We start from the raw sequence: 27,160 nt of genomic DNA on the forward strand, positions 1-27,160 counted from the left end.
TTTTGTCCCCTGTTTTTTTTTGTGGCAGTCATACTTAATACAAATACAGAGAGCGAGTTCCACTTTTTCATTTTATTTTTTATTACTTTTTAATAGAGATAAAGAACAAGTATACAGATACGTATAGTTAGTATACAACAAGGAACAAAAAGTACAATTTATGCCAGGGGTATATCACATATATGTCACATGTGCGAGTTCCACTCTTTTTTTTTTTTTGGGGTGGATGCGTGACGTGCAGGTGCACCTGGCAACTGTCCATGGTGCTACGTTTCTGTCAGCATATTGGTTTGGATTAAAAGGCAAGAAAAATGGGGGAAAAAACACCACGCACGCGCGCAACCGTGCTACACAAACAAACGAACCATCTTGGAGAATAAAATTGCGACTTTATGTGGTTTCTCGCCATTTTCTGTGCGGAAGTGTGTGAAAGCAGTTCACACAACTGTACTGGCGGAAGGATACCTCCCATTCGTCCACATAATACTGAACCTACAACTGGAAAGGGAGGCTATAAAAAGAAAATACAGGACCGAATTGTTAAAAAACAAAAGTCGTTGTGGTCGTTATGAACTCCAAGACGAGCTCTGAATCTGAGGATTATGCTTACCGCAGCGGGGGCGACGTTGGCGTGTCATTTCCTGCTCGGTGTCCATTGTGAGGAGGGAGGGAGCGCACTATTTGCCGACGCGCAAGCAGGCAGACACGCTGTTCCCGAGCGCTCCAGGGTCCAGGCCATCTTTGGTCGTCCTCGCCAGTGACATCGAGTGTGGACATCTTACACATTCAACTCATCGTTGCTTCATCTCATGATTACAAAACACATTTAAAGTGCCGACCAGGCGTCCGGAGTAGCTGCACTGTGAGCAGGACACTGAGTGGCATTTTTTCCCCTTAGCGGAACAGTTCGTTGCGTTTCTCATAGAAAAAAAAAAAGAGGGCGAGACGGGAGAGGCGGTGAGACAACAACATGGATGAAGAATATGATGTGATCGTTTTGGGCACCGGACTCACAGTAAGACGTCAAGCTTCATTTTTGCATCCTTGGGCTTCAACTGAGCGTCTTTTAGTGTTGGCCAGCACCATCGAGGCCCGAAAGATAAAAAGCCTCCCGCCGGTGCATTCGTGACATAAGGACATTGTGATAGGAAATGTGCATTTAGATGCTTAGATGGACGCTCAAGTGAAATACGAGTGGAATTGTGCGTGGACGGGCGGGTGACGGGTTTGGTGTACGTGGGGTGTAGTGTTGCAGCCTGTAGCATCTTTTAGGCGTCACCCCGTTGCTGCTGCTGTTCCTCCTCGCCGCCGCAGGCCGGAGCCCCTCTCGAATCCAGTTGCTGCTTCACGGCACGGCACGACATTAATGTGTCCTCACGCACATTTGGGGGACATTTAATTTGCATCGCAAAAGTGGTCATTTGAGAAGAGCCTTCTCCAGTCAATCTTGTCATGCTGTCTCGTGTGAACACGTCATCATGACGCACATCGAGGCTGACAATATTCCTGTTCTTTTTTTTTTTTTTTTTTGCATAGAGTAAAGTCGAGAAATGCTGAAGCCTGAGTTGGCGCATGCGCATACCAGTCTGGCTCTCCTCCCCGCATCCGTCTGTTCATTTCGCATCACTTCCGCTAGTTTGTCCAGGGGAGGGTCAAACAGTTGATTTATTGGCCACATTCACCTCAATTTAAGCTCAAATGGGCTGGGTCAGTATAATTGTGGCCTAAGCCGCTATAAATAACCACTTTTCCAAGTATTCTCCATTGGTTTGGTGCAAATGCAGAATCTGAATTTTCTTCACAAAAATGTGTGCATCATCACGAATCAGTTTGTTAAAGTGCACAACTTAGAGTTCACAGTGGATAGTGGATACGTCTATTCTCTGTACCACTTATCCTCCTGACAAGTTGTGGGTGTGCTCTCCCAGCTGACATACAGCAAGAGCGCGGCACACCATGAACTGGTTGCCAGTCAATTGGCAGGGCACATATAGATAAAACATCAATAGCCACTCACATTCCACACCTAAAGGACACTTTATTGTCTTAAAACCATCTGCTGATTTTGTATCTAATAAAAAACATTTTTAATTCCAGCTGGTTGGAGAAAAAAAATAGGACATTATAAAAAATACACAGACATAATATCACAATGATTCAGTTCCAGATTCTTGTATAAATTGAGGGTAGGTGGAGGCAAATGTCTCTGAAAAACGATAACCAGTGTGCTTTCATGCAGGATGGCAGAACTGGGCGAATATTTACTTTGTTTAGAGGCTGAAATTCTGAGGATTGAGACAATTTGAAGCGAAACAAGCTCTTCTTTATACATTTAATCAGCTAACAAGAGGCTGAAATTCTAAGGATTGAGATAATTTGAAGCTAAACAAGCTCTTCTTTATACAATTAATCAGCTAACAAGATATTTTTTTATTAATTTGATAACTGATTTGCTTTTGATTAGTGTAATTGATTATTTGTTGCCCAGCAATATTTAAGGCATTTACTGGGGTTTTAAACACCAACAATAATAATACAAATAATAATAATAATTATATATGTTAATAATAATAATTATTGTTATAACAATAATAATTATAGTTATAATAATAATGATAATTATTATTAATAATATAATTAATTATTATATTAATAATAATAATTATTGTTATAACAATAATAATTATAGTTATAATAATAATGATAATTATTATTATTATATATAATAAGTTATTTATAATGATAATTAATAATAATACTAATTATTATTATTATTATTATGGTTATTGTTAATAAATATCATTAATAATAATTCAACACGGTTATCATAATAGTATTGTGAAAAGCTGCCCTTTGGACAGTCCTCATTTGTTTCCATGCAATTGTTTTGTGCAGGAATGTATCCTATCTGGGATCATGTCTGTGAATGGCAAGAAGGTTCTGCACATGGACAGGAACCCGTACTATGGTGGTGAGAGCTCCTCCATCACCCCACTGGAAGAGGTAACAGGGCCCTCAAAATGTTAGATGTGCCACAAGGTGTTTCCTTTTGCACAAGCTGCAGCGTCTGTTCATGTCCATCTTGTGCGTACCCTCAGCTTTACAAGCGCTTCAGCCTTCCTAACACTCCGCCCGAATCGATGGGCCGAGGACGCGACTGGAACGTGGACCTCATCCCCAAGTTCCTCATGGCCAACGGTCAGTTCGGTTTTGTACGTACGTGGAAACAGGTCGGCCAATAGAAGCCTTGACATACACGTTTAATTGGGGACTCCAAAGGCTTGTATCTCAAATGTGGCTGAACAATTTCAAAAACTCTACTGGTGACTACTTTTCCTGAGTATTGCAATTGCGAATTAATGTGTGTTTTGATGTGGTTTACAAAAACTATGTTAAAATATCTTTTCATTTTCGTTGACCTTTAAACTTTTAGTTGACGAAAACGTAACTAAAGAGTATGAACGTAACAACAACTAACAAAAACTATCTCAGCACAAAGACTAGACTAAAACTGAAAAAGGCCATTAAAACCAAGCACTAATGACACATAAATGTTTTGTTCTTATAGGTGAGGCCTATGCGAAAGTATAAATCGTTGTTATAAATCAGATCTTAACAATACTGCAAGCAAATGTATTTTTTGTTTTTAGGTCAACTGGTGAAGATGCTGTTGTATACAGAAGTGACTCGGTACTTGGACTTCAAAGTGGTGGAAGGAAGTTTCGTTTACAAGGGAGGAAAGATTTACAAGGTCCCGTCCACCGAAACCGAGGCGTTAGCTTCAAGTAAGTCCGAATGCCTCCACGAATCGAGCACAACTGCTGCCTTAGTAGTAACTCCTACGCTTGAATCTCCAGATTTGATGGGAATGTTTGAGAAGCGCCGCTTCCGCAAGTTCTTAGTCTTTGTGGCTAACTTTGACGAGAACGACCCCAAGACCTTCGAGGGCGTGGACCCCAAGACCACCACCATGAGGGATGTTTACAAGAAGTTTGACCTCGGCCAGGATGTCATTGACTTTACCGGCCATGCCCTTGCCCTCTACAGGACAGATGAGTAAGAGAACCCACGATCGATTGTCGATTGACGATTCCATTCCATCAAAATCCAATTTTCCTCATTGGTTACAATGAGTCTGTCACACGTTTTTAAAGGGGAAGTCAACCCCCAAATTTTCTTTGCTATAATATATTCTGTGCATCCCAAATTGAAACACAATGTTCTGATTCATGTTTTGTTTGAGTAGTATGAATTAAACAGTCAAAATCTACCAACCTCTTGAAAAACATAATTGAAGATATTTGTTATTGGTCGGAATACAGCTGACGAATACAAATGTTCACGGCAGTGAATGAGTTCAAGTTGACATCAAGATATTTCGTGTCTTCAGGTACCTGGATTTCCCCTGCCTGGACACCATCAATCGAATCAAGTTGTACAGCGAGTCGCTGGCGCGTTACGGGAGGAGCCCGTACCTCTACCCCTTGTATGGCCTTGGAGAGCTGCCGCAGGGATTTGCCAGGTGTCGTGACAGTGTTCATTTATCCATCTTTTGATGCGGATGCGTATGCTTGAACAGTTCTTCTTCACGCTCCTTAGATTGAGCGCCATCTACGGAGGCACTTACATGCTGAACAAGCCAGTGGATGAAATTGTTATTGAAGGCGGCCACGTGATTGGCGTTAAGTCCGAAGGCGAGGTATGGTGACACTGATGCTGCGAGGAATTGGGAACACTTTCAAATACTTATTTATTTGCACTGAATTTGATAGACATAGAGAGTCATGGGAATAATTTAAGGGAACTTTGGTTCAGGTGGCTCGCTGCAAGCAGCTGATCTGCGATCCCAGCTACATCCCCGACCGCGTGCGCAAGGCGGGCCAGGTGATCCGAGTCATCTGCATCCTCAGCCATCCCATCAAAAACACCAACGATGCCAACTCCTGTCAGATCATCATCCCTCAGAATCAGGTCAATCGTAACTCCGGTGAGCGTTACTCACTATCAACGTGGCATCATTCCGTCAAGTTATACAATCTTGATGGAATCTGTGGAATTTAGTCTCGCTGTTGTACAAAGTACTTATGCATTTTATGACCACTCCAGATGTTTTTCAGTAAATTTCCTTGGAATATCACTTACAGTCTCAAGCTGAAATCTCCACTAGAGCAAATTTTTAAAAACCTTCTTTTACTGTTGTTGTATGCTTTGTTTTTGTTGTGTTTTAAACGCTGTGGTTTTTTTTCTTCTGCGAAGCACTTTGAGCAGCTATACTTGTGTGAAATTCGCTCTATAAATAGCTTATTGGTTATTTTTAAGACATTCTGCTTCATTGTGCAGACATCTACGTGTGCATGATCTCTTATGCCCACAACGTGGCGGCCCAGGGGAAGTACATCGCCATTGTCAGCACCACAGTGGAAACCAGCGAGCCGGAGTCTGAGATCCAGCCCGCCATCGAGCTGCTGGAGCCAATTGACCAAAAGTAAGTCTTTCCTTTTCCATTGTGACCTGAGATCACCGTTAGGCTGGAGAACCGCCACAGTGAGGATTTTGTTTCTTGCAGGTTTGTGGCTATCAGTGATCTCTACGAGCCCACGGATGACGGCACGGAGAGCCAGGTGAGATTATCTCGTGGGATGTCACTCAGGAAAATATTTAGAATCGATTAGTTCATTAATTAATTAAATAACTGCATTAAAAAAATGCATTAAGAGTTTTGCTATTGCGCAATATCGCACGAGTGGGAGTGATGCACTCAGCAGGCATTTGGTAAGTGAGAGCTACTTCTTGGCTACTGATTCATGCTAAGGAAAGAAGGGCAAGAAAATGACACTACGACACTTTTTAAGCTGTTTCAGGTTCAACTACAATATTACAGCTGCCAATAATAATTATTATAATAGATTAATGTGAATGGTTAGTTTGTAACAGCTGTCAGAAAATGAAAAAACATGATGATCATTGTATCGCCGAACTCTGCACTGACTAAAATCCGAGGATTTGGACAACTTGGACAAGTTCAATAATAAACCGTTAGTTGTCGATGACTCGATTCATTTTGAATCGTTAGATCTATTGCTCCTAACAATAACTTTGCATGTCTTGGCAGATCTTCGCCTCCAGCTCCTACGACGCGACCACTCACTTTGAGACCACCTGCAATGACATCAAGGACATCTACAAGCGCATGACGGGCAGCGACTTTGACTTTGAGAACATGAAGCGCAAACAGAACGACGTGTTCGGGGAGGACGAACAGTGAGCGCCCCGCTCGACAGGGAGGAGGCGGCGTTGGAAAGGGGCAAAAGGGGGGAGATGGCCTGGCATGAAAGTGCTGTGCCCGCCTTTTGCCGCCATTTGCCGCCATTTGCCTCCTTTTCCTTGCACGCTCCCCTCTCTCCTAATACACACACACACACACCGCAGTCACCCAAAAGCAGAGCTGATACGGTCATTCATTCCGTTGTAGAATCTATAATCACGTCTTGTCTGTAGATGTCCATTTAGAATTTAGCATTTCATTCTTTTCCGACCATCTTTTCTCATGTCAGTTAACAGCTTTGTGTAGAATTTTCCAGAAAGCTTCACGTGCATGCATGGTAGTCCCACGCAGTAGTAGTGCGCAAACAACACGGGCGGCGCTCCGAAGGCCGCGCCGTGGCACCTGTCAGCCCTGCTTTTATTCGTATGACACGCCACTCCTACTTTGGGCGCAATGACGTGCGTCTTCTGTCGACCAATGTGCTAACTTTGCCACTCTGTCGTGTTCCCACCTGCGCTAGCAAGCCAGCTAGCCGGTTGGCTCTTTTCTGTCACTTCCGTACAAAAGCAGTCATTTGGTTAACATGTCACATCCCTTTTACCGGTGCAGTCGTTTTAACATTTAAAAGGATTTTTATGTGTTTGCGTTTGGTGCACGTTTTCACTGGCTGAAGTTATGACGTTTACAGAGGCGAGGTACAAACTGAGCTTGAGCAGAAATGTTGTTGAGAGTAAGCAAGACTGAGGTGAGACTTGTTTTTTTGATTGTGGCGATTGGAAATGACAGATGTGAGCACATTTGTTCATAGTTTAGTGGAATGTTTCACTCGTGAGTGAATGAAGACTGACATTTTGGCTGAAAGTGAAAGCACCCGATTGTGTCCCAGTTGTTCCAAGCCTTGTGTAGGTCAATGAGATGAGTCAGTCGCTTGGAGGCTAAATGTAAAGTCAGGTCCCTAAATATTGGGTCATGGGAAGAATTGGACCAAATGAAACCAACAAGATTTGCTCAGATCCAAACAGACAACGATTGTCTCCATTTCCCGATAACGATGGACGTGACTCTAGTGAAAGTATGAGCTTGGCGACAGAGGAAGGGTGAGAAGCCTCCACGATGACAAAGCCGAAGAGAAATGCCGCCCCAAAACAAACAAACTGACACGCTGTTATTTGGTTGAAGCCTTAATTTGGGGTTTGATTCAAAATTTTGGCCCATTATGTTCCTGAAAGCACTTGCTCACTTACGCTTCTGCCCATCCAACTGCTTCCTTTAGCATCCGTTCACTCGGCAACCCTGAAAAGAGTTCATGAGTGTATGTGTCTTAATGATATTCTCTATTTATTCAAGTTGAAGATGCTATACGCTCATTTTGCTTGTTCTGCAATGTGCTCACACAGAAATACAGAGCAATGACGTATTTCATTTGACCAGCCATCCTTCCTTCTTTCCAATTGTTTGCTTGGATTGAGAAACGGTATTAGCGACAGTCCCAGTCCAGATGCGAACAGTTGTGTTTTTGCCACTTTCACACTGTTTATTCATTGTTTAACTCAACATTGTTTGTGTGTGTGGACAAATGTTACCTGAAAATAACTGGAATTCGCTTTCCTCATTAATATATTGCCCTGCCTTCCTCATTATGAAGTGCTATAACATCTTTTTATTTAATTTATTTAAAACAAAAAGGCCCACATGTTGTTGTACTGTTTTAATTCACATCGTTTGGCCTTTGAGATTCACTATTGACAACTTCCCATTGAATTGACTAAAGAAATAGGCCGAGTAGTAGAAACCTTACTGTCCTTGTTTGATCACTAGTATGTGAACAATGCCTAATGTCTTGTGTAACAAATACAATGAAGTAAACTATGAATGAAATGATAGAAAAATAAAAAAAAAAGCACATGGCGAAATCTGGAAAACTGGTCTGCTTTTCTTTTTAAAGATAAAACCGATGGATGGATCCAATAATACTCTATGCACGTTAACTAAAACAAGAAAACATTATAAATGTTGACTTGATTACAAGTAATGAAACAAAAACAAACGTACGAATTTTGCTACCGCACAAAAACCACATTGTGAATGTGAACCGGAGAACATTCGCTTTAAAATCAGAGGTGTCCAACGTACGGCCCGCGGGCCAAACCCGGCCGTCAGACAGTCCAATCTGGCTCGTGGGCATAGAGAACAAACCTCAATTCTTCAACCAACGTAACTATTGTTGATATTTTTGTCCACTGGAGGGCGCACTGACGACCACTCAATTTTACTAACCATTTAAATGTCTTATATTGATGGATTCCTGAAGGTTAAACACTGCCAAATTTCAGTCACGTTTCCAAAAGTGGTTGGTTTAGTGGAACCCTTTTTGTTTTGTTTTTCATATAGGCCACTGCCACAACTTTTTTTCTGTTTTTAATGTCTACATTTACAGGATAAAGGGACAACTATACCCTGTATCTGAAATGTTCCCACTGAGTTTGTATGGTGTGGTGAGTCAGTTGACATCACTAAGATGCAAATATATAAGTAATTTTAAAATGATTTCTACTTCTTAAAAATAGTTGTTTTATAAAAGGTACATACGGTATATAAATCCACTTTGAGCTATAAGTTGCACATTCATGTGGAAATAAAAAAAAAAATTACTGATGAGTCAAAATTCTCTGTTGAAAACTGAAATAATTCTTGTGACAAATTTTAGCTTACTATTATGATTTGCAGAAATATCTGTTAATAGAAATAAAATAACCAACTAATGTGATTATTTTCAGGATGCACTTCTAATTATTGGCTCCAAAACAATGGGAACATTTTATAATAGTTGCTACTACCTTATCAAGCAACGGATACACTGGTCCAAAGTGGGGTGAATGAGGCCCCTAAAGTCAAATGAATCTGACATGCCTGGCTCAAACGATTGTGTGTATCTTTGTTTTGAATTTGTCGGTCATCTCTTCTGCGCACAGACTGTCACTAAAAAAACGTGACAATGCCGCAGCCCGTCCGAGCGGCAGTTTGTTTCTCAAACCACAATGTCACAATGCCTCCACTTGGACTTGAGCCGCGAGGTTGCCAGGGGACAGGGCGGAGCCCGCTGAGCTACGATTACACGGCATCCACCACGAAGCTGGTGTACGGCTGTCCGAGCAGTCGTTCTACCTCCGACTTGGGCACCACCCAGCACTGCTCCGCGTGTCGCCTGAGTAGTGTATCTTTCAGCATCTTGTCCTGCAAGGTGACAGGCAGCAGCTGGGAGCCCCGCCTCAGGACCCCCCGGGCTAACGTTCCGTCATTGTTTTCCCCATGATGATAATGGCTCATAGCTGCTACGCTTAAGGCAGCATGCTGAAACTGGCCTGCAGACAGAATGGAAATGCAACATTAAAAATCACTTTTTCCAATAAAAGAAAGTAAAAATACTTGGACTACGCAAAATTTGAAGGACATTTTCTTGTCCGCACTTTACCGCCATCTTAATTCTTAAATTATACCAGCCCTGAGAAAAAATGTAACTGGTGCTGTGGCTCCGAAATCCGTGGCAGGTGTCCAACAGAGGGCGCTGCTGCACCACTCTTTGCATCTTTTACCTAATTAAAATATTACAAAATTCAAGTCCAGCGGCACCTTGAAAAAATTGACTGCCAATCAAGTCCAGGGTTCCCTGTGATTCTGAAGAAAATGCGTTGCTATTGGTCATCTTACCCAGAAGGCCTCGAGTGGAGGCCGACAGCCCGCGTCCACGTGTGATGTAGAAGCCCAGGTGCGCCATCTGCAGGTAGCTGGGGTGCTTGTAATGGTGGAAGAGAACCAGGAAGTGCACATCCTCAGCCAGCTCGATCCAGCAGCCCCGGTGGTTGTCCACGGCGACCGTCACGCCCTGCCTCCTTACCGATCCTGTTTGATTGATGCTGAGAATGTCCCGCCCTTCGCCTTCGATTGCCACCTCGTCCAACGACACCGTGATCGTGATGGTGCTCGAGCGGCCAGCGGCTGCCGAGATGTTCAGCCGGTCAAAGTAAGTTCTCGAGCGGTTTTCGTGGCCGCGCTTGGGGGGAGCTCCGGTCAGGTGGCCATCCACCATCAGTCCTTGAAAGGGTTACAGATTTTGTTAGACTACCACAAAAACAAAAAGCAAGCATATCAAAATCAATAACGGTATCTTTACAGTTTTTAATCGAATGGTAAGATATTGACATATATACAAAGAACCCTGAATTGATGTGTGAATGGCCAAAGAATGAAATACCTGTCTGTGGGTCCTCCACTAGCCTTAGCACATCATTAGCTCGGCCATCTACGGTGAAACACAAGTTCTGTTTCTGCTTTGGTAACTGGAGCACAAAATGAGGATCTCCATCAGCTGGAATACAAGCAGTTGAAGCGAAATTAAAATTTCAAACAGACACTTGCCTTAACCTTTAAACTTCCCTCTCCAGCAATCAGTAAAGAACATCGAGCATTGACCATATGAGCCAGACAGTTTTGATCATTTATCAAGTTTGTTATTGTAGAACTCAAATAGTGGTGTGCTCAACTGCACTCGACAGATGACTATAAAATAATTCAGTCTTTTTTTTTAAATGTATCATGTGTAATGAGGAGGCACGGTGGAACAATGGTTAGCATGTCCACCTCACAGTTCGGAGGGTGCGAGTTCGATTCCACCTCCAGCCCTCCCTGTGTGGAGTTTGCATGTTCTCCCGTGCCTGCGTGGGTTTTCTCCAGGCTCTCCGGTTTCCTCCCACTTTTCCAAAAACATGCATGGTAGGCCAACTGAGCACTCCAAATTGCCCATAGGTTGTTCGTCTCTGTGTGCTCCGCGATTGGCTGGCAACCGGTTCAGGGTGTCCCCCACCTACTGCCCGATGACTGCTGGGATAGGCTCCAGCACGCCCGTGACCCCCGTGGGGACAAGCGGTACAGAAAATGGATAGATGTGTAATGAGTAGAAGATTCAGTTACCTGATGAGGAGAAGTGCTCAACGCTCAGTCTGGATGGAGGTTCTAAAAGCACAAGACATTCAACTAAAGGACAATCCTCTTCATTCCCAAGCACTGAAATCAATCACAAGAGTGGCATGGTCACAGCGTCTCAGCACTTCAACCGTTTGAGAAGTGTACTTACCGAAGGATTCCGTGTCAGCAGCGTTGCCCCCTAAAATGAGTGGGGACAAAAAGCAAACATGTTTTCAGAGAGTAGAGAATGGGCTCATGTTCCCGCTTTCAACTTACAGGCATCATAGTTGAGGTCGTAGTCGTAATCATACGTCACGTCATAGTCTGGACAAAGCAAAGCGTTAAGTTGAGTTTTATGAAATGATTTATCATATCAAGAATGATTACTCATACTTACCTTTCACAAGGTCAATATCTGTTGAATAAAAGATGTATGGATAGAAATGAGAATACGGACTGTCTTGAAACAAACTATTTTGGATGAAAACATTTTCTCTTCACCTTTTCTCTGGATCTGAATGGAGGTAGAGACATCTAGTGGAAAGATAAAGAATGAATATTTACATCTCTCATGAAGCTATGGGATTGTACAACAAAGTAAGTCTTGTATTTAAGTGATTGGTCACTCCGGATATATCATACTTTGTTCACATTGGTAAAAAAATCATTTTATACTACATTTTGAAGAGATAAAAATGTTTAGCAAATAATTGCAACAAAGGAAATGATGCCATTAATCGCAATTAAATATTGGAATAGATTGAGGTCTGCGTATTTTTAGAATTGTCTGCTTTGTAGTCACTACATAAAGTTGCGTTCAGTTATTGACCTGACTTATTTTGTTGAGCTAAGAGAGTAAATGAGGTGGCATTTACCCAGAAGGCCTGCTGCTTCCCACAACCTGGGCCCGTCTGTCACACCGGGCATGGGCGCAAAGGTGGCGGCCATGAGGTTGGCGACACGGATATCGTTCTCTTCCGAAGCTTTTATGACGTTTCCTTCCAAATCCGGAGCAGGGACCGGAGTGGGAGTGGGCGGAGTGCCGGTGATGTCTGGGCGGGTAGATGCAGTGCTGCTCTCTGGTTCTGTCTGTTTGGTAGAAAGCGGGGTGGTGGAGGATTTTCCAGGGAAGGCGGGAGGCGTGTTCGCCACTGTTGAAACCGTGGGGGGCGAAGAGGGCGTGGAGAGCTTTCCAGGTGTGGAAGGCTGAGCTGTCTTGGGAAAATGGAATAGAGAACTGGACAGTTTCCCACTAGGAGGCATAGAGGCACTTTTGGAATCATTCTGAGAATGCTTTTTGCCAGAATATGGCACTGGGGGAGGTTGAGTGGCAGCGGGGCTGAACATTGGCGTTGTTTTCACAGTTTTTGTGGGGGGAGGAGGTAGTGACGTTTTTTTAGGTTGTTTGGGAGGGTTCGGTTTGTTGGTTCTCGAGATAGAGGGTGACTGGGCCCTCTTCGCGGCGGACATTTTGGTTGTCACCGTTGCGGTTGTCGTTGCAATGGCGGAAGGCTTTGCAGTGGTTGGTGCAGCTTTGTCCACATCGGGCTTCACAACGACTAAAGACGTGACAGGCGTGACAAAGTTGTACTCCAAGGAGAGGTTGGTGGCCTTGTCTGCCAGGAGCTTCTGCATAACGCCATCCGTGGTGTTGAGTTTGGCCAGGAGCAACTCCTTGATGGTGAAATACGCCCAGAGACGACGCACAAAGCTGGACATACCTTCAGGAGCCTTCGAGCAGTCCGACGAGCGCCAGGTGCTGTTGATCAATACGTCATTCTCCAACTTCATGCGCTGCTTGGAATCACTGGCTAAGAGCGACACCCTGAAGTCCTTCAGCCCCGCTTGAAGCCTGCCGGCCACCACCAACTCGGAGCCTCTGAAGTAGTTTGGGAAGATAGAGCGGGTGATGTCAAACGCCTGCTGGTCCAGATAGTGGAGCTGGACGTCGGACAACAAGGGGCTGGCCACTTCGTCGTAGAAGCCTTTGAGCTGCAGAGTGGCGTCGGCGTCCTCGTAAACCATCCGAGCCACACCGCGGTTGTCCAGTGCCAGACGTTTGAGGAGCGGCAAGTCGGCATCGTCCCCGAAGGCCAGGCCAAAGAGAGAGGCTGAGCCCAGCGCCTTCTTGGCGTTATTCAGGATGACGTCGCCTGCCGTCACTCCGATCGTGGCCTCGCCGTCGGTGAGGAAAACCACCAGGGGGACACGGCGGGAGCCGGAGGATGGCTGGTTTAGCAGCTGGGCAGCCGAGAGCAGAGCCGCGTTGATGTTTGTCCCTGAAGAGAGCAACACCGGAGATGGTCGGCGTTAAGCAAACAACTAATAACAGACAGGTTAAATGACTAAAAACCCCAACTTTGTCTTTAAACCCTAATTTGTGACCTTAAATGTTGTTTGAAACCCAACAGGCCTATGAACAACCTTCCTTTAGTATCAAATGTGCTGGAGAAAATGATGGCAGAACAATTGATGGAACATCTAGAGATAAACCTGCCGCATCAGCTCTATTCTGCATTAAAATAATAATTATTATATATAGTAATTAATTATTAAAAAAACCTCACCTAAATTGAGAGCCTAACCTTGACTTCAAACCCTAAAGTGTTGTGGAGATCAGGCAAACATTTTTTTTAATGACACTCGTGATACAAATCCAGAAGCCACAATGCTGACTCACATCCTTCCGCAATAATCCTTTTGACGAACTCTTTGGCATCTCGTACGTTCTGCCGAGTGGCGCGCACCGTCTGTCCTTTCTTCCAAGTGTGAACCTTATCTGAGAAGGTGACGATGTTAAAGTGGTCTCCTTCCCGAAGGTCCCCAAGGATAGTGCTCATTGCCTGCTTGGTCTACTGACACGAATCCACAAATGGATGACACTGTGTGACATTTCAAATAATCCAGGCACAAAATACAGAAACATCCACTTGTAGTAAACGTAAATAGTATTTAAAATATCAAATGTGAACTTCATCACACTTGCTCTTATCTTGTGACCTGTTTGATTTTGGTGCCGATCATGGAGCCGCTGACATCGATGACAAATATAACATCCTTGGGAACCACGGGAAGTCCTCTGGGTGCAAAGTAATGCACAAAGTAGCCGTCAAACACCTGGCGAGAAGACAAACGTCATACAAGCACGTCTCAGTTTGACAGATCAGTTTCCAACCATGCCGCTCACCTGGATGTCCCCGATCAGGTCTGTGAGGTTCACGTCGTATTGAATAACAAAGTCAGCATTCAGACCCTTGGGCGAAATGCTGACCTGCTGCTGAGGTGTGGGATTGTAACGAACGCGAGCGCAGCCCACGCTTTCTTCAACCTGAGTCGACGCAGGAGGATCTGCGTTACCTGCAGGGACACCGTGCTGCAATGTGTGCAAGTTTGTATCACGAGCAACAAGGACGGTTTAAGTCGCTCACACATAGCACAGATCCCCTAGTTGCCACGACGATTGCAGTTTTTATTGGAAGGCAAACATGAGCCAGAATTACCTTGAGCTTTGTTGTCGGACAGCAGTCTGCTTGTCCGAAGTGGAAGGACCTTGATGTACGCGATACCCGTTGGCTCTGCTAGACTGACTTCTAACGTGAGGTTGGAAACGGGCTGGCCGGGCCGCAGAGCCACGCTAAGCTCGTAGCGGCCCAAGCGGCGAGGGAGCAGCTCCTCGTAAGTCAGGCAGAAGGACATCCGAGCTCCTGGTGGCACGCTCACCGCCACGCGAAACTTCTCAATCTCACGCTCTCTGGTAGAAACAAAAAGGCGTTGTAAGAAAGAACCACGGGAAATTCCACATGGTAAACTCATGAGCTTGGATGAGCTTTTTCTTCTGTCGTGTGATTCATTTAAAAAACTTGGAAATAACACTGCTCTCAAAAACGGACATAAGCCAATGTTATTGTTATTGCGAAAACTACAAACCAAAATGGTGGCCCACGATTTTTGCACAGTGCAGTAAATTCATTTGTCTGGAACTAACTTGGTAGCGACCAGTCCTGCTGTTTTTCCTTGCTTCTTTGCAGCGTCGTATATTTTCCTGGCCGTGGCTCGCTCCTTCACCTGGGCCACATACATCTTGCCGCCCGACGTGCTGAAGGGAAAGACAAAAAAAAAATACAACAAACACCACATTTAGTGGGCCCCTACTCCCAAAAGACCCCTCAAAAAGTTTTTGCCTATTTTAATAGTTCAAACCATAACAATATCACAATAAATTTAGTCTATATAGCCAGCCGCTATAGACTCCAGCATACCTGGACTAAATGAGAGGATAATTGAGCTCATTGGGAATTCTTTTTTACGAGCAATTTAAAGTCAGACCCGCGTCATGGAATGGTGCCACAGTATTTCAAAATGGCTGTGAACTTCACCTTCTTTGTTGGAGTGCCACATGCAGCAACCATATGTTGCTTGTTAGGAGCAAATGGCGTGTGAAAAGTAGGCGTACTTCAAAACAGGCCGAGTGGAAAAATAATAATTTCCTTGACACGGGCAGCACCCAACAAAATCCCCGAGCCAAACCGACTCTCTGAGTGTAATCCAATTCACGCAACTTCCTCATTTCTGCTGACCACTGGGGTCACATGACAAGGTGCTAAATTAAGGTCAAATCCTTAAAATAAATATATCCTGGGAGAAAAAAAAAACTTCAAACAGCAACTAAAATAAACCTTGGGGCATAAAACGCGTCTTGTTCGGGCCATGTGCATGAGAAGGTTCTGAGTGGAAAATGGTAGACGTTTGTATTTCCGTGCTGTGGAGGTGAAGGAGCGGCTGTGTGTCCACAAACAAAGCCTTCTAAGTTTCACACACACAACCAATGCCTCGCACAATATTTTTTCCCCTCCGGGTATTTGCCGTCGGCACAGGCTCTAATTGTGCGAGAATATGAAAAGGTGTAGAAAAAAAAAGGATCTTAAATAGCGGCAGACTGGCACATAGTTAAAAAGTCTAAAGGCGGCAGCGGGCGGCGTGTGTGCACGTGTGGATGTGTGCGTATCTCCCGCTTGGCTGCGAGCCTCAGTCAACTGTTACGCCGCTGAGGGGGGAATAAGCGGCACTAGGCAAATGGGCTGTCGTTTTCTCCATGAACTTTCTGCACAAAAGGCGGCATTCACGCTCTCTCGGGTTCCCGCTTCCGAGCGCCGTGATGGCTGCCGGCGTGGACTGTTGACTTATTTGTTTTGTTTATATTTAGCACTTTGAAATGAGTGTGCTTCCCAACACCTTTAGTAATCAAATGATGCCCCGCCCCCAGACGCCTTGCCGAATTCCTCGCAACTTCTATCTAGATCTTATATTTGCTCTTGAAGTGAATGCTCTTTGGTCCCAAACTGTCACCTAAGGTGGAGGAAAACATCAAGACTCACTGGACTATTCATAAAGTTCCGCTGTGGATAATCTCACGCGGTGGTGTTTCGATTTTCCATTTGATTTGTGAGCAAAACTGAGATACGAGTGGCCAATTTTGGCTCTAAACTCAAATGAATTCACTTCACAAGCAGCAGTTAGCGGGCAGTAAACGAGTCTTCAAAGCGACACCTCAAGCTTTTTGTGGATGCTCTCAGTTTACTATAAAATTAAAAAGAAAACAGAGACTTATAAAAACAGGCTAACAATTCAAATCCATGTTACCCTTTATCTGAACATGTTGCTTCAGCCCAAGTAGCTAGCACGTATAGCAACACTTACATGCACATATTCTTTATCCTCTGCAAAGAACCAATGCAACCTATGCCATAAGTTAGTCTCGAGCCCTGTTGCAATGCTATCAAAATCACCGTGAGTGTAAATGTTGACTTACATGGAGAAGTTGGAGATGAATGCAGAGGAAGGAATGTCCACCTCGAAGGCGGCTTCCTTGGTGACAGCCATTTGGTTCCAAATGGAGCTCCGCACATTGGTGACAGCATAGCGGGACACCACACTACACTTGACGTGGTAATCCGTGACCTTCAACTGCAGGCATGGAACATACGAACATGTGAAAAGGAAAAATTCGTGTATTGGGATCAACTACTGCTTTCTCAGTTTAAATATTTTTTTCAAATCAGACTGATTATCCTTGTGTGACCTTAAAGAATATATTTGCAAGGATCAACATTTTTGTAGACGGATGTTACAGATCAAACCAGCAGCTGTATTTTGTGCATTTTCTTCACTGCTAATTTAAAACAATATCCCGTTTTTGTACCAAGCAACAGGAACAAAGGAATGTTTTTAACCCATTGAAAAAGAAATCAATCTTTTCCCCCAATTATGAAATCTGATTGGGCAAACAACATTTGGACAGAAAGGCCAGTGTTGTCATGCTGCCAGCTGTGGCATGAGGCCCATGTTTGTTCTTCATTTTCTGCCAGGGTACAGTCCGATTCCCTCTAACGACTCAACAAAACAACACAAAGCGGCTCCCCACATGCAGTCATGGCCCTCTTCTTGTTTACATGGGCCACGCCGGCGCCTGCTGACAGCGGCGCGGTCAGCGAACGCTGCGTGTGATCTGGCCTGCTTGCTGGTATTTTCGATGCTCCTACTTTGGGAAGCACGGGCCGGGTGTTTGTCATCCCAATTGAAATCATTCCCATTGAGTATCTCAGGTCAACCGTTTCCATGTGATGTGATCTATTCAAGTCTGATGTTTACATGTGCCTCTACGTTTAAGCAGAAGAGCCGTTTTACAGACTTGTGACATCCGCAGAGCCATGTGATTCTCAAAATCTATTCAGTGCAATTGTTTTGACGCTTTTATGACATAGTATATTTATTAAATACAGTTCAATTAAATTTACCTTTAAGTTCAATACATTTGTATTTAAAATTCAGTGTTTAGTTTTAAAACATTACATGGAGACAATTTTTAAATCTAAATTTCATGTGCAATACATTTGAACCGTACGATGATGACAACAAAAGTTGATGGCAGCAGCCACCATGGAATAAAACTTACCGCTGGTCGGGTAACTTTGCTTTGGCGTTTGCCTCTCTGGAAGAGATGAGAAAGACTCACTGTGAGTATAGGAATGACTAGCCCATTTTTAGCACCCCAAAAAGATTTGAGATTTTATATTTTACTGTGTTTTTTTTTTAACAAGCTATCAAGCTGTTAAAAACGCAGTATAGGCAACAGGTGAAATGTAAAACAAAACAAATACAGTACACTCCATTTTGCTTAAGAAACCACCTCCACCTTCTGTTTCACTGCAAGGGTCTCAAATCAGTCACAAATTTAATAATTAAATTCATACTAACCAGATAAATTTGGTTCTGGGAATAAATGTGATGACATCACGTATTGTCAGTGTCATAATTACATGAGACAAAGCGAAAATGGAAATTGGCACAATTCTATTTGAGTGTGTCGAAACGGTCTGGGAAGAACTGGGAAGTGGGAGTTTAGTCGGCACTTTTAAATTTGGTTCACTCGTAGACTTCCCTGCAGCATTCCTGTGCACTTTATTCATTTGCCTTGCACACCGGTGCACAGCAGCCAAAGCCCCCTCCCCACCTCCCCCCACGACCACAAACCCCAGCGCCCCTGATGTACGTCTTTGCAGCACCTGTAGCACCCCTTAAACTGCTCCTAGAATCGCCCCTGGTTTCCTACAAGCGTAAGAAGAACAACAAGGTGCTGTTATGCTTTCGGAAGACAACTAATGATGGGTCTCGCAAGGGGCTGACCACACTCCGGCCCTGTGCACGATGAATCCCAACCATTCACGAACGGAGGGGAAATAAATAAATGCTCTCAGTGTACGCGGTGAAGGAGGAAGGCGCACGCGTCGGTTTCAAATGTTCATTTGGCACAAGTCATTGCTGTGTCAATACATTACCACACATCCGGGGGATTCAAACAAACAACCTGAAGAGTGGAAACTGTGCGGGAAGCATTTAACTTTCTGTCTCATCATCAATTTTACACGAATGGCAAGAAGTTGAGATAATTTTAAAAAAGGTCAATTATTTTTCTTTTTTTTTAGTGTGGCATGCAACAGTCTGAAAATGAAAGACTTAACCGATATATATAGCAAGGGAAAAAAATGTCCTCACCCTTGGAAGATTTTGTCCAGGATGAACCGAATAATCCCGAGATAATCCCTCTTGCGCGTAAAATAGAAAGAAAAGCAAAATGCACTGGATGTTCAAAAGCATCGTTTCCATGATCAAGCGGCTCTTTAGGCACTAAAACAAAAAAGTAAGATGATGTCCGGAGGAGTGACGCACCTCACATTTTTACCACTAACTACTACGCGCAACGCACGCACGCACGCTGCCTGCCTGCTTGGGGCTTCCACATCCACACCCACTCCTCCCTCCTCCCTCAGATCCGTGAAAAAACACGCCAAGTATCAATTTAGCTAGAGGACGGTGAGCAAAAAGATGAGAAGCTGCAAAAAAAAGTTCAATTCCAAGTGGGGTTGACGAGAGCAGCTTTTCTGTGCGTATACTGGAAATTCCACGAGTTACTGCCACTCGGATTCATGAGCGCAATGACGGATCGCTGTCATGCATGCTCAGCTATTTGAGGGAGAAAAAAAAAAACTTACGAGCCCGAAGTTCTCCTCTGCCTGCCACACTGGAGTCCTTTTACTGTTTGTACACGGACAGCTCAGACACACACGTGGGTTTCACCAGAGGGGGCAAAAAAAAAAAAAAGTACTCATGCTCTGTGCTTATTCGAACTCTCTGTACTTGTGTTAAGAGTAGCAGTAGAGGTAAAGATAGGCCAGTGTTGCCTTGAGATATGAGTTGCGCAACTTGTTTTCAAGGAATGAAGTTCAAATAACATTTGGGAATACCAAAAATGTTGGTATGTAAACATTTAATAATTAATCTGTCAAATATTTTTGTTACTAATTGATAAATCAGATATAACAATAAAAACATTCTATTCAAATTTCCATCCCTTTATCATACAAAACCAATATTTAATTTCACATTTACAATGCATCATACTCATGATCCAGTTAGTGGTTTGTAACATGCAATATTTCACAAAGGTAGTGGGGGCGCTACACTTCACACAGGCTACTTTCTCGTTGACTGAAATGAGGTGAAGAACCCAAGCACATCCAGGCCAAAGTCTTGGTCCAAAGTCTTGTAAGGCTCGGTAATTTCCAGACAATTCATCGGCAATGCTTTAAATAGGGAGGTGGAGCTGACTGTCATGGCGGACTACGATTGAGACTTTGAAACAGACTACATTCAAAAATTGCCTTAAAGACTATCAATGGGAATTACCTCCATCATACTGCTGAGAAGGAGCACATGGAAATATAAACATTACAATGGACTCTTATTTGACCAGCCTACTTTGAATATTTCTCATTGCTGATCAATTACTTTGGCATTGTGTCAACCGCATGGGTGAAACGTATGCTAGTTGGAATTCTAAGAACTCAGTTGTCAAATGGAATTTGGCTTCATCTTGATATACATACAGACAGGTAGGAAGGGATCCCTGCAAGATAGCGTCTGCCCTCCAAACTACGTTTTCAAATCATGTAGAATATGGAGCCACGCAATCCACCTTCCAGCTGATGCCAGTCGATGACTAACGTTTCAAGCCGCTCGGCGCAGGACGCTTGAATCCTTGTGGAGGTCCAAAATGCCAGCCGTATCCCATCTTCCCATTGTTCAAATGTGATCAGGAGCCGTCTGCAACGCTTCCTCTGGGTTCCTATTGATGTCCACGTTCTGCAACAGCAACATATGCAATGTGTAGTTTCAATAAGTACATTAAAATGGGGAGTTCGTAATCAATAAGTGACTGAAATAGCACTCATAAAATTGTGGTTTAATCAAAACAGGAGAATTTCCTAAATAGAATGTTAAAGCATTTAGTGTTTTATAAACAGGTTTAGGGTTTGTTCTTACCGTAGGCTTGTCTCTGTGCGTGTTGACTGCCTCTACATTGAGGTAAAAAGACTCAATTTTGCAGCCTACAAAGAAGAACATCGGGGGACATCAAGACACGGAACGTGATGTCAAAGAGCCAAACAGCGAGCACTTACCGTAGGCTATTGGTGTGAGTTTCATCACCGTGTGGAGAGGGCATTTCAAATAGGGCAACTGGTCTTCAGAGAGAGCAAAAGATTGATTATGAAGGAAATGTGCCGATGGGATGAGTTATGTACCTGCAGTTTTGTCCAGGAAGTAGGCCAGGAGGCAACGCATTACCGCTTGGTGGCAGATGACCAGAACATTCTCCTGCCTCTCCAGCTCCATGATGACGGGCTCCAGGCGATGGACCAGGTCTTCATAGGACTGACACAAAGAAAGAAATTGTCTGTATTCGTTCAAGGCAATGTTGACGTTCAGCCATACTGCATTTGCCGGTTTCCAGGTAAAATGGGATCATGGAATATATTTCCAAATGCAGCACTTGCAATGACTGCTTTTACAAAAAAAAAAAAAAGTGCGTAGAGGGGAAGCCTTACCTCACCCTTTGGGTAACGGTAACGAAACTTGTCCTGGTCCCTCTGTGCAAACTCTTCGGGGAAACGCTCCTGAATCTCCTCATAAGTCAACTCCTCACACACACCCTTGGGGCAGCAGGAAAAAAAAAAAATTCTATGGAGAAAATCTTTATATCATAAAAAATAAACTTTTTCCTCAAGAGACTTATTGTTTGTTCTTGGGCCCAAATTTTAAGAAACAATGCTGAGTGGTAAATAAAAAGAATAATTCTTAAATGTGTGATTGTATGTTTGTGGTCACCTTATTTACTGTCCAATCAGAATGGAACTTACTGCATCTATTTCATTGAGAGCTTTCCACTTCTCATACTGGACCCCCAGAGTGTGTGCGGTCTGGATGGTTCTCTTCATGTGGCTGGTCCACACCTTCAGGTCATGAATTTTCTGACTCTGCAGGAAAGTCTTCAAAGAAGCAGCATACTGCACACATGGATTCCCAATTAGTCAAGTGAAACCGATTGTATGAATCTAGGCACGGTCTTCTTCCACTCACTTCATATCCTCTGGCGGACAAAGAAGAATCTCCGCCGATGCGACCCAGAAGATTGAGTTCGCTCTCCCCGTGGCGGCTCAGGTAGATGGACCTCGGCGCAACGTGGATGTTCATTAGGTAGTAGACGATCTTGCTCTGGATGTGATCCTGGACCAGATTCACTTGATATCTTTTACCTACTTCGTATATCTTGATGTAGGAGAGCTTCCTGTTCCATGAAAACAAATTTTTGAGGCGCATGTCGTGTCATCAGAGCATCGTCTCCATCCCGGCTCTAGACCTGTCTTTCTCGTCATCTATCGGCATGTAGCTGGACTTGTAACACTCAATGCGTTGCTGAAAGTCTTCCATGGCTTCCTCCATGCTGCAATTCACGTAATCTGGGCTCCCGAATTTTACTTGCTGCAAAGGATGTGAGTTTGGGATATTTAATGGAGCATGCAAGCACTGCTAGTAAAAGTTGGTGACATTTGCGGATAAACTTAAATGCACTATGACTAAGGGATGGTGTACATAACAATTTTGGTCTGCTCACTTTGGATGAACTGCGGGATCAGGTCTTTTGAGAGTCATCTACAAGAAATGAAAAGTTCTCACCTTGACATTCTCTGCAATTATTTCCGGGTCGTCACAGATTGACTCGACAAAGAAAACCTGGGCACAAATATTTTTAAAAGAAACACATGCAGACACTTAAAAACAGAGGATGGCCGTGGGTGTTTTTTCTTTCCAGTTGCACTTGCCTTGTAGCCTCTCTCCTTGGCAAAACTGAGGATGATTGCCCTTCTCTCCCTTGTGGTGTTGGTGGCATCAAAAACCTGTGTGAGATGCGTTTGTTATTATCTGCAAAGATTGCTACTTAAATCAGGGGTAGTGTGAAGGTTCATTGCTCCGACTCACCGCCACGTGACCTTGGTCACTTGTGAAGTAAGCGGCGACGTCTTTAAGAGCGGCTGCCGCGCATGCCCTGTGAAGCGAGGCGCAACGTTGACGCTTCTTTAACGCCATCATCAAGTCACTGAGTTGTCGATCCTTACTTGCGAATCCTCATGGCCTCCTCGTTGTCCGGTTTAAAGAACTCAAAGTTTTCGTAGGTCTTGACAGCCTGGCGGCGGTACTGGCCGACGTTAAAAGCTGGTGGGAATCAACAACAAATGAAATATTGCTTCAATAGTTGATTGTTTTTCCTTTCTGATTTTTGGTTGCTGTGAAACTCAACTTTTCGTGGGAACTCCGATCCAGTTGAGGTAGCGGGTGAGTTTCTTGGAGATGTAAGTCTTCCCTCTAGCTGGCAGGCCCACCATGACGATGAGTGTAGGAGAGTTGCAGAGCTGCGGCACTGATGCTACAAACACAATATGAATCATTCAAGCATGATGTGTATTTTCTTTGATGGGTAGACTTCTCTTATCAGGAAATGAGTGGAGCCAGGCGACCGAATGCAGCTTGAACCGGGGTTTATTGAAGGGAAAGGGAGTTGGAAGGGAGTCAGGTGGGGAAACGAAGACACATACGGGACAGAGACTCACGGCCAGCAAACAGACAAACAGACCGACAGAAGTCACGGGCAGGGTTTACATACATCAGGTAACAAGAGGGAGCAGGTGACAGACATGACAATAATGAAGGGGTGTGGCCTGAGGGAAGTTGACGGCCGGGCGTGCTCTGGCACGGGCGTGACACCTCTAGAATCTCTTCTAGATCATTCCCAAGTGTGGACAGTGATGAAGAACAACTTTGTGACACATCTTACTGTGGTTGGAAAAGCCCAAATTAATGGAGTAAACTCATCCATCCATCCATCCATCCATCCATCCATCCATCCATCCATCCATCCATCCATCCATCCATCCATCCATCCATCCATCCACCCACCCACCCACAACTCATTCATTGATTCATTGATTCATTTGTTCATTGATTCCTTGATTGATTCCTTGATTGATTCCTTGATTCATTCATTCATTCATTCATTCATGCATTCATTCTTCCGAACGGTTTATTCTCATGAGGGCTGAGGGCTGCCCCCCCCAGATCTGCTCAGAACTATCACATTCTATGTTCAAGTCACAATGAGTTTTAACAAATTTGTAGTGATTTTTTTTAAACTGCAAACTCCCTTTTAAATTGACAAATCTCCAAGATAAAAAAAAAAAGTGTGGGTTTGACTCTTACCCTGTTGCGATTCTGCTGTTGCTCATGGTGATTAAAACGGAAAAGGGGCAGTCATTTATAAGGCAGCCTGCAGACGTTTGTGCCGCCAACGTACCCGGATGGCTCGTGTATGTGTGTCTGTGTGTGCGTGTGTGTGTGCGGTAGGGGGTGGGGGCTTGTTGGCCTCCAGTCTGTCCGATTATCAATGGATTATGCCACATGTGCAAAATGTTGAATGGGCCTCGTCAGTGACTGAGCCTATACTGAGTCTAGTCTGGCTGGCATGGGATCGGATGGCACCAACACTGTCTGGATCCCCTGCCAGCATGTGTGGGATGCAGGACTAAGAAGAAATCAATCTGTTGACGGTGACAAACAAAAGGCACACCACCAAACAAAAATGCTACAAAAGGTATTTATTGAAATAATGATCTCCCAAGCCCATCTCAATTTACTCCCATTTATTTGCCTTCCAAGAGCCCCAAATCTCAATCAATCAATGATTCAAAGCCAGATGACTTGACCTCTCTCTAGTTACATCTTTTTTAAGTCATGTCATCATCCACAAAAGTTGTAAAAAGCTCCAAGCCTATTTTGAAAAGGTAAGAAGTGTATTTTTGTGTTTGTATCAGTGACAAAATTGTGACTAAGCAAAAGATCGTGTTGAAACGAAATCCTGTCACAGCTGACATCTTTTCTGCACCATGAATTCATTCATTCATGGTGATTAAATGCACGCAGAGGAGCGACAGTAAACACTTCCTGCTGAAGGAAGGGAAGCTATGTCTGTTTGGCGGCTTTAATGGCCTGCGACAAATGTGGACGGTGATGTCAGACTGCAGATGCCTGCAGCCTAGCTTGCACATCTGATTGGAAGGGGGAAACTGATTGTATGAAGGTGCTCTGCGATTGGCTGGCGACCAGTCCATCTAACCCTTCTCTGAACTCAAGAAGATCCATCATGTAAGCAACCAAGAGATTGTCTCAAACTTAGGGTCTTCCGAGTCTACTCAAACATTGCGCCAGTGCTCCTTCTGGTGGTCTGACAAAAGCCAGTACAACATCATTTTATTTTTCCTTCTTGCATTTAAAAAAAAAAAAGAAATTCAAACCTTCTACTCCTTGCTACTTCTGATGACAACACAACATTAAAATATATGTATTGGTTGTAATCTTAAGGATTATAAAGCGCAAAAAAATAGCAGGAACAGCGGTTACACTGAAGAATGTGAACCAGATTTTGTAAAAGAAGTGAATAATATTAGACCAGAATGGTGGCAAGATGTTGCGCAACACTGGAACAATTGGCAATCAGTTAAGGCCACGGCTGCCAAAGTCTCGTTTCTTTATCGTTGCGCCTCGTAGCACGTATGATTTTGGCCTCACAAAGAAGGCTTCAACAACGAGGCTACACAACAAATCACAACTGATAAAGTGTAATCATTGCTGCACTTTGCACCTCAAGAAAGCCGACCTTGTTAAGCGACTCAATTGTCAGTTTGTCAAAATACCTGCAAAATTCTACTTTCTATTCTCTGGTTTTGTTTGTTAGTCAAGTATGACAGGCTTTAACAGTTGTTAAAAAAACCTGCAAAATATAAAATGTATTAACAACTCAAGTAAAACAAGTCTCCATTTGGCATAATATCCTGTCCAAAGTCAGGCCTTCAAAACAAAAGCATCACCAGTATAATAACAGTTTCCGCACATTTTCTTTGGCCCTGTGGTGGTTTATGTTGTTGTCACACTAAGACTATTTTGTGCTTCTTTACTGAGTGTGATGGCTAAGTAATGTAACATGTGGCAGAACTACGTTATGATACGGCGTGAATTTATTTTGGGAATCTGACTGTGTACACTCAGGGGTGGCGAATAGCCTCTTCAGAAACATGTGAAGCTCAAAGTTAAGCGCCTCTGTGATTTTCTTTGATATTATAAAATATCCTGTACTTTTAAATTTGTGTCTTAGCATCGCCCCCTCCCTTTAGCCCCGGGAGAGGAGAAAAAAAAATCCTAGATCCGTTGCCCGGGGGTTGGCAAGCAGACTTGTTTTTGCCAATTGAAAGTCTTCAATAAAGCTGGCCAGCATGTTTTCGGAAGAGAAAAGTGGAGTACCCGACACACAAGGTCAAAGGCCAGATTCAAACCCCAACCTCAGAACTTCATTGTCCCCTAACACAAGGCTTACAAGACAACTATAAATGGGCCGATGCTCTCCGCAGCTCACATCCGACCTCACCTGTGCTACTGCATCTCACTGTCTGTTCCGGCTGGGGAAACTCCATCGTGTGCATCCGTCAGCTGAGCTCACGCAACCCGGGACAGAAGAAGCAATGCTCTTTTTAAAGACATCAAGCCCCTCATGCCCAAGTTATTTGCCAGCAAAGCCCACTCCCCACCCGTTGCAGCCCTCTTTTCGTGACACATGGACGGACATACGATAGCAGCGCACTGCTGATGTCCTTTAACGTTTGCCAGGGCTGGAGTTCATAACACACATGCATGCACGCACACACAGTCAGCATGAAAAGGGCGAGTCCTAGCTAGTGCAAAGGTCACTCAAAAAGTAAGAAGTCTTTTCATGTGTATGAAGACGGACATAGAGAGCAATTAATAACCCATACATTTTGTTTGTAGCACCCAGAGGGTGGGTAGCGAGTGCAAAGGTCACTCAGAAAGTGGGAAGTGATTCTATGTGTATAAGAGCAAGAGCAATAGATAAGCCATACATTTTTATTGCATTTGCAGCGCAAAGGCAACAAAAGTAGCTTATGAAACTGATTGAACTAATATATATTGACAACA

The 27,160-nt window shown here is 43.9% G+C and overlaps 3 protein-coding genes across 4 annotated transcripts; 1 reads left to right on the forward strand and 2 right to left on the reverse strand.

Annotated features, from left to right (window-relative positions):
• Positions 1-731: 731 nt before the first annotated feature.
• gdi1 (GDP dissociation inhibitor 1) lies at positions 732-8,178 on the forward strand. The gene is made up of 11 exons (XM_037269628.1): positions 732-1,015; positions 2,896-3,003; positions 3,099-3,198; positions 3,651-3,785; positions 3,858-4,056; positions 4,391-4,522; positions 4,600-4,699; positions 4,816-4,987; positions 5,341-5,485; positions 5,567-5,621; positions 6,113-8,178. Exons 1-11 carry the CDS (start codon positions 971-973, stop codon positions 6,263-6,265), a joined length of 1,344 nt encoding a protein of 447 aa, XP_037125523.1. The 5' UTR covers positions 732-970; the 3' UTR covers positions 6,266-8,178.
• On the reverse strand, positions 7,978-19,865 carry itih6 (inter-alpha-trypsin inhibitor heavy chain family member 6). Of its 2 annotated transcripts, none has more exons than XM_037269594.1 (17): positions 19,280-19,865; positions 18,180-18,215; positions 17,037-17,191; positions 15,213-15,323; positions 14,728-14,978; positions 14,415-14,584; positions 14,228-14,344; positions 13,908-14,079; positions 12,103-13,506; positions 11,729-11,761; positions 11,625-11,642; positions 11,504-11,551; positions 11,397-11,426; positions 11,234-11,275; positions 10,518-10,631; positions 9,974-10,357; positions 7,978-9,627 (listed from the first exon to the last, which is right to left on the reverse strand). In XM_037269594.1, the coding sequence occupies exons 1-17, from the start codon at positions 19,388-19,390 to the stop codon at positions 9,377-9,379; spliced, it is 3,447 nt and encodes a 1,148-aa protein (XP_037125489.1). In that variant the 5' UTR covers positions 19,391-19,865; the 3' UTR covers positions 7,978-9,376. The 2 variants fall into 2 exon arrangements, with proteins under 2 accessions (XP_037125489.1, XP_037125479.1); XM_037269584.1 differs by having other exon boundaries at positions 11,234-11,326.
• Positions 19,866-20,516: 651 nt separating this feature from the next.
• pfkfb1 (6-phosphofructo-2-kinase/fructose-2,6-biphosphatase 1) lies at positions 20,517-26,747 on the reverse strand. The gene is made up of 14 exons (XM_037269616.1): positions 26,595-26,747; positions 23,421-23,546; positions 23,239-23,335; positions 23,102-23,168; positions 22,945-23,019; positions 22,799-22,855; positions 22,482-22,603; positions 22,202-22,409; positions 21,982-22,128; positions 21,670-21,774; positions 21,367-21,496; positions 21,244-21,306; positions 21,107-21,171; positions 20,517-20,926 (listed from the first exon to the last, which is right to left on the reverse strand). Exons 1-14 carry the CDS (start codon positions 26,647-26,649, stop codon positions 20,867-20,869), a joined length of 1,377 nt encoding a protein of 458 aa, XP_037125511.1. The 5' UTR covers positions 26,650-26,747; the 3' UTR covers positions 20,517-20,866.
• Positions 26,748-27,160: the final 413 nt, after the last annotated feature.

Source organism: Syngnathus acus, chromosome 2, assembly GCF_901709675.1.
Source record: "Syngnathus acus chromosome 2, fSynAcu1.2, whole genome shotgun sequence".
In the NCBI taxonomy this organism is placed as follows: domain Eukaryota; kingdom Metazoa; phylum Chordata; class Actinopteri; order Syngnathiformes; family Syngnathidae; genus Syngnathus; species Syngnathus acus.

Coding starts and splice junctions, on each gene's coding strand:
- gdi1 (XM_037269628.1), top strand. CDS start 971: ATGGATGAAGAATATGATGTGATCGTTTTGGGCACCGGACTCACA. Junction 1,016..2,895: donor TTTTGGGCACCGGACTCACA/GTAAGACGTCAA, acceptor TGTTTTGTGCAG/GAATGTATCCTATCTGGGAT. Junction 4,700..4,815: donor GCGTTAAGTCCGAAGGCGAG/GTATGGTGACAC, acceptor ACTTTGGTTCAG/GTGGCTCGCTGCAAGCAGCT.
- itih6 (XM_037269584.1), bottom strand. CDS start 19,390: ATGGAAACGATGCTTTTGAACATCCAGTGCATTTTGCTTTTCTTTCTA. Junction 14,080..14,227: donor TCGGCACCAAAATCAAACAG/GTCACAAGATAA, acceptor TCGTGTCAGTAG/ACCAAGCAGGCAATGAGCAC. Junction 10,358..10,517: donor AGTGGAGGACCCACAGACAG/GTATTTCATTCT, acceptor AACCCTTTCAAG/GACTGATGGTGGATGGCCAC.
- pfkfb1 (XM_037269616.1), bottom strand. CDS start 26,649: ATGCACACGATGGAGTTTCCCCAGCCGGAACAGACAGTGAGATGCAGT. Junction 22,856..22,944: donor CCAAGGAGAGAGGCTACAAG/GCAAGTGCAACT, acceptor ATTTGTGCCCAG/GTTTTCTTTGTCGAGTCAAT. Junction 22,410..22,481: donor ATAGATGACGAGAAAGACAG/GTCTAGAGCCGG, acceptor TTCATGGAACAG/GAAGCTCTCCTACATCAAGA.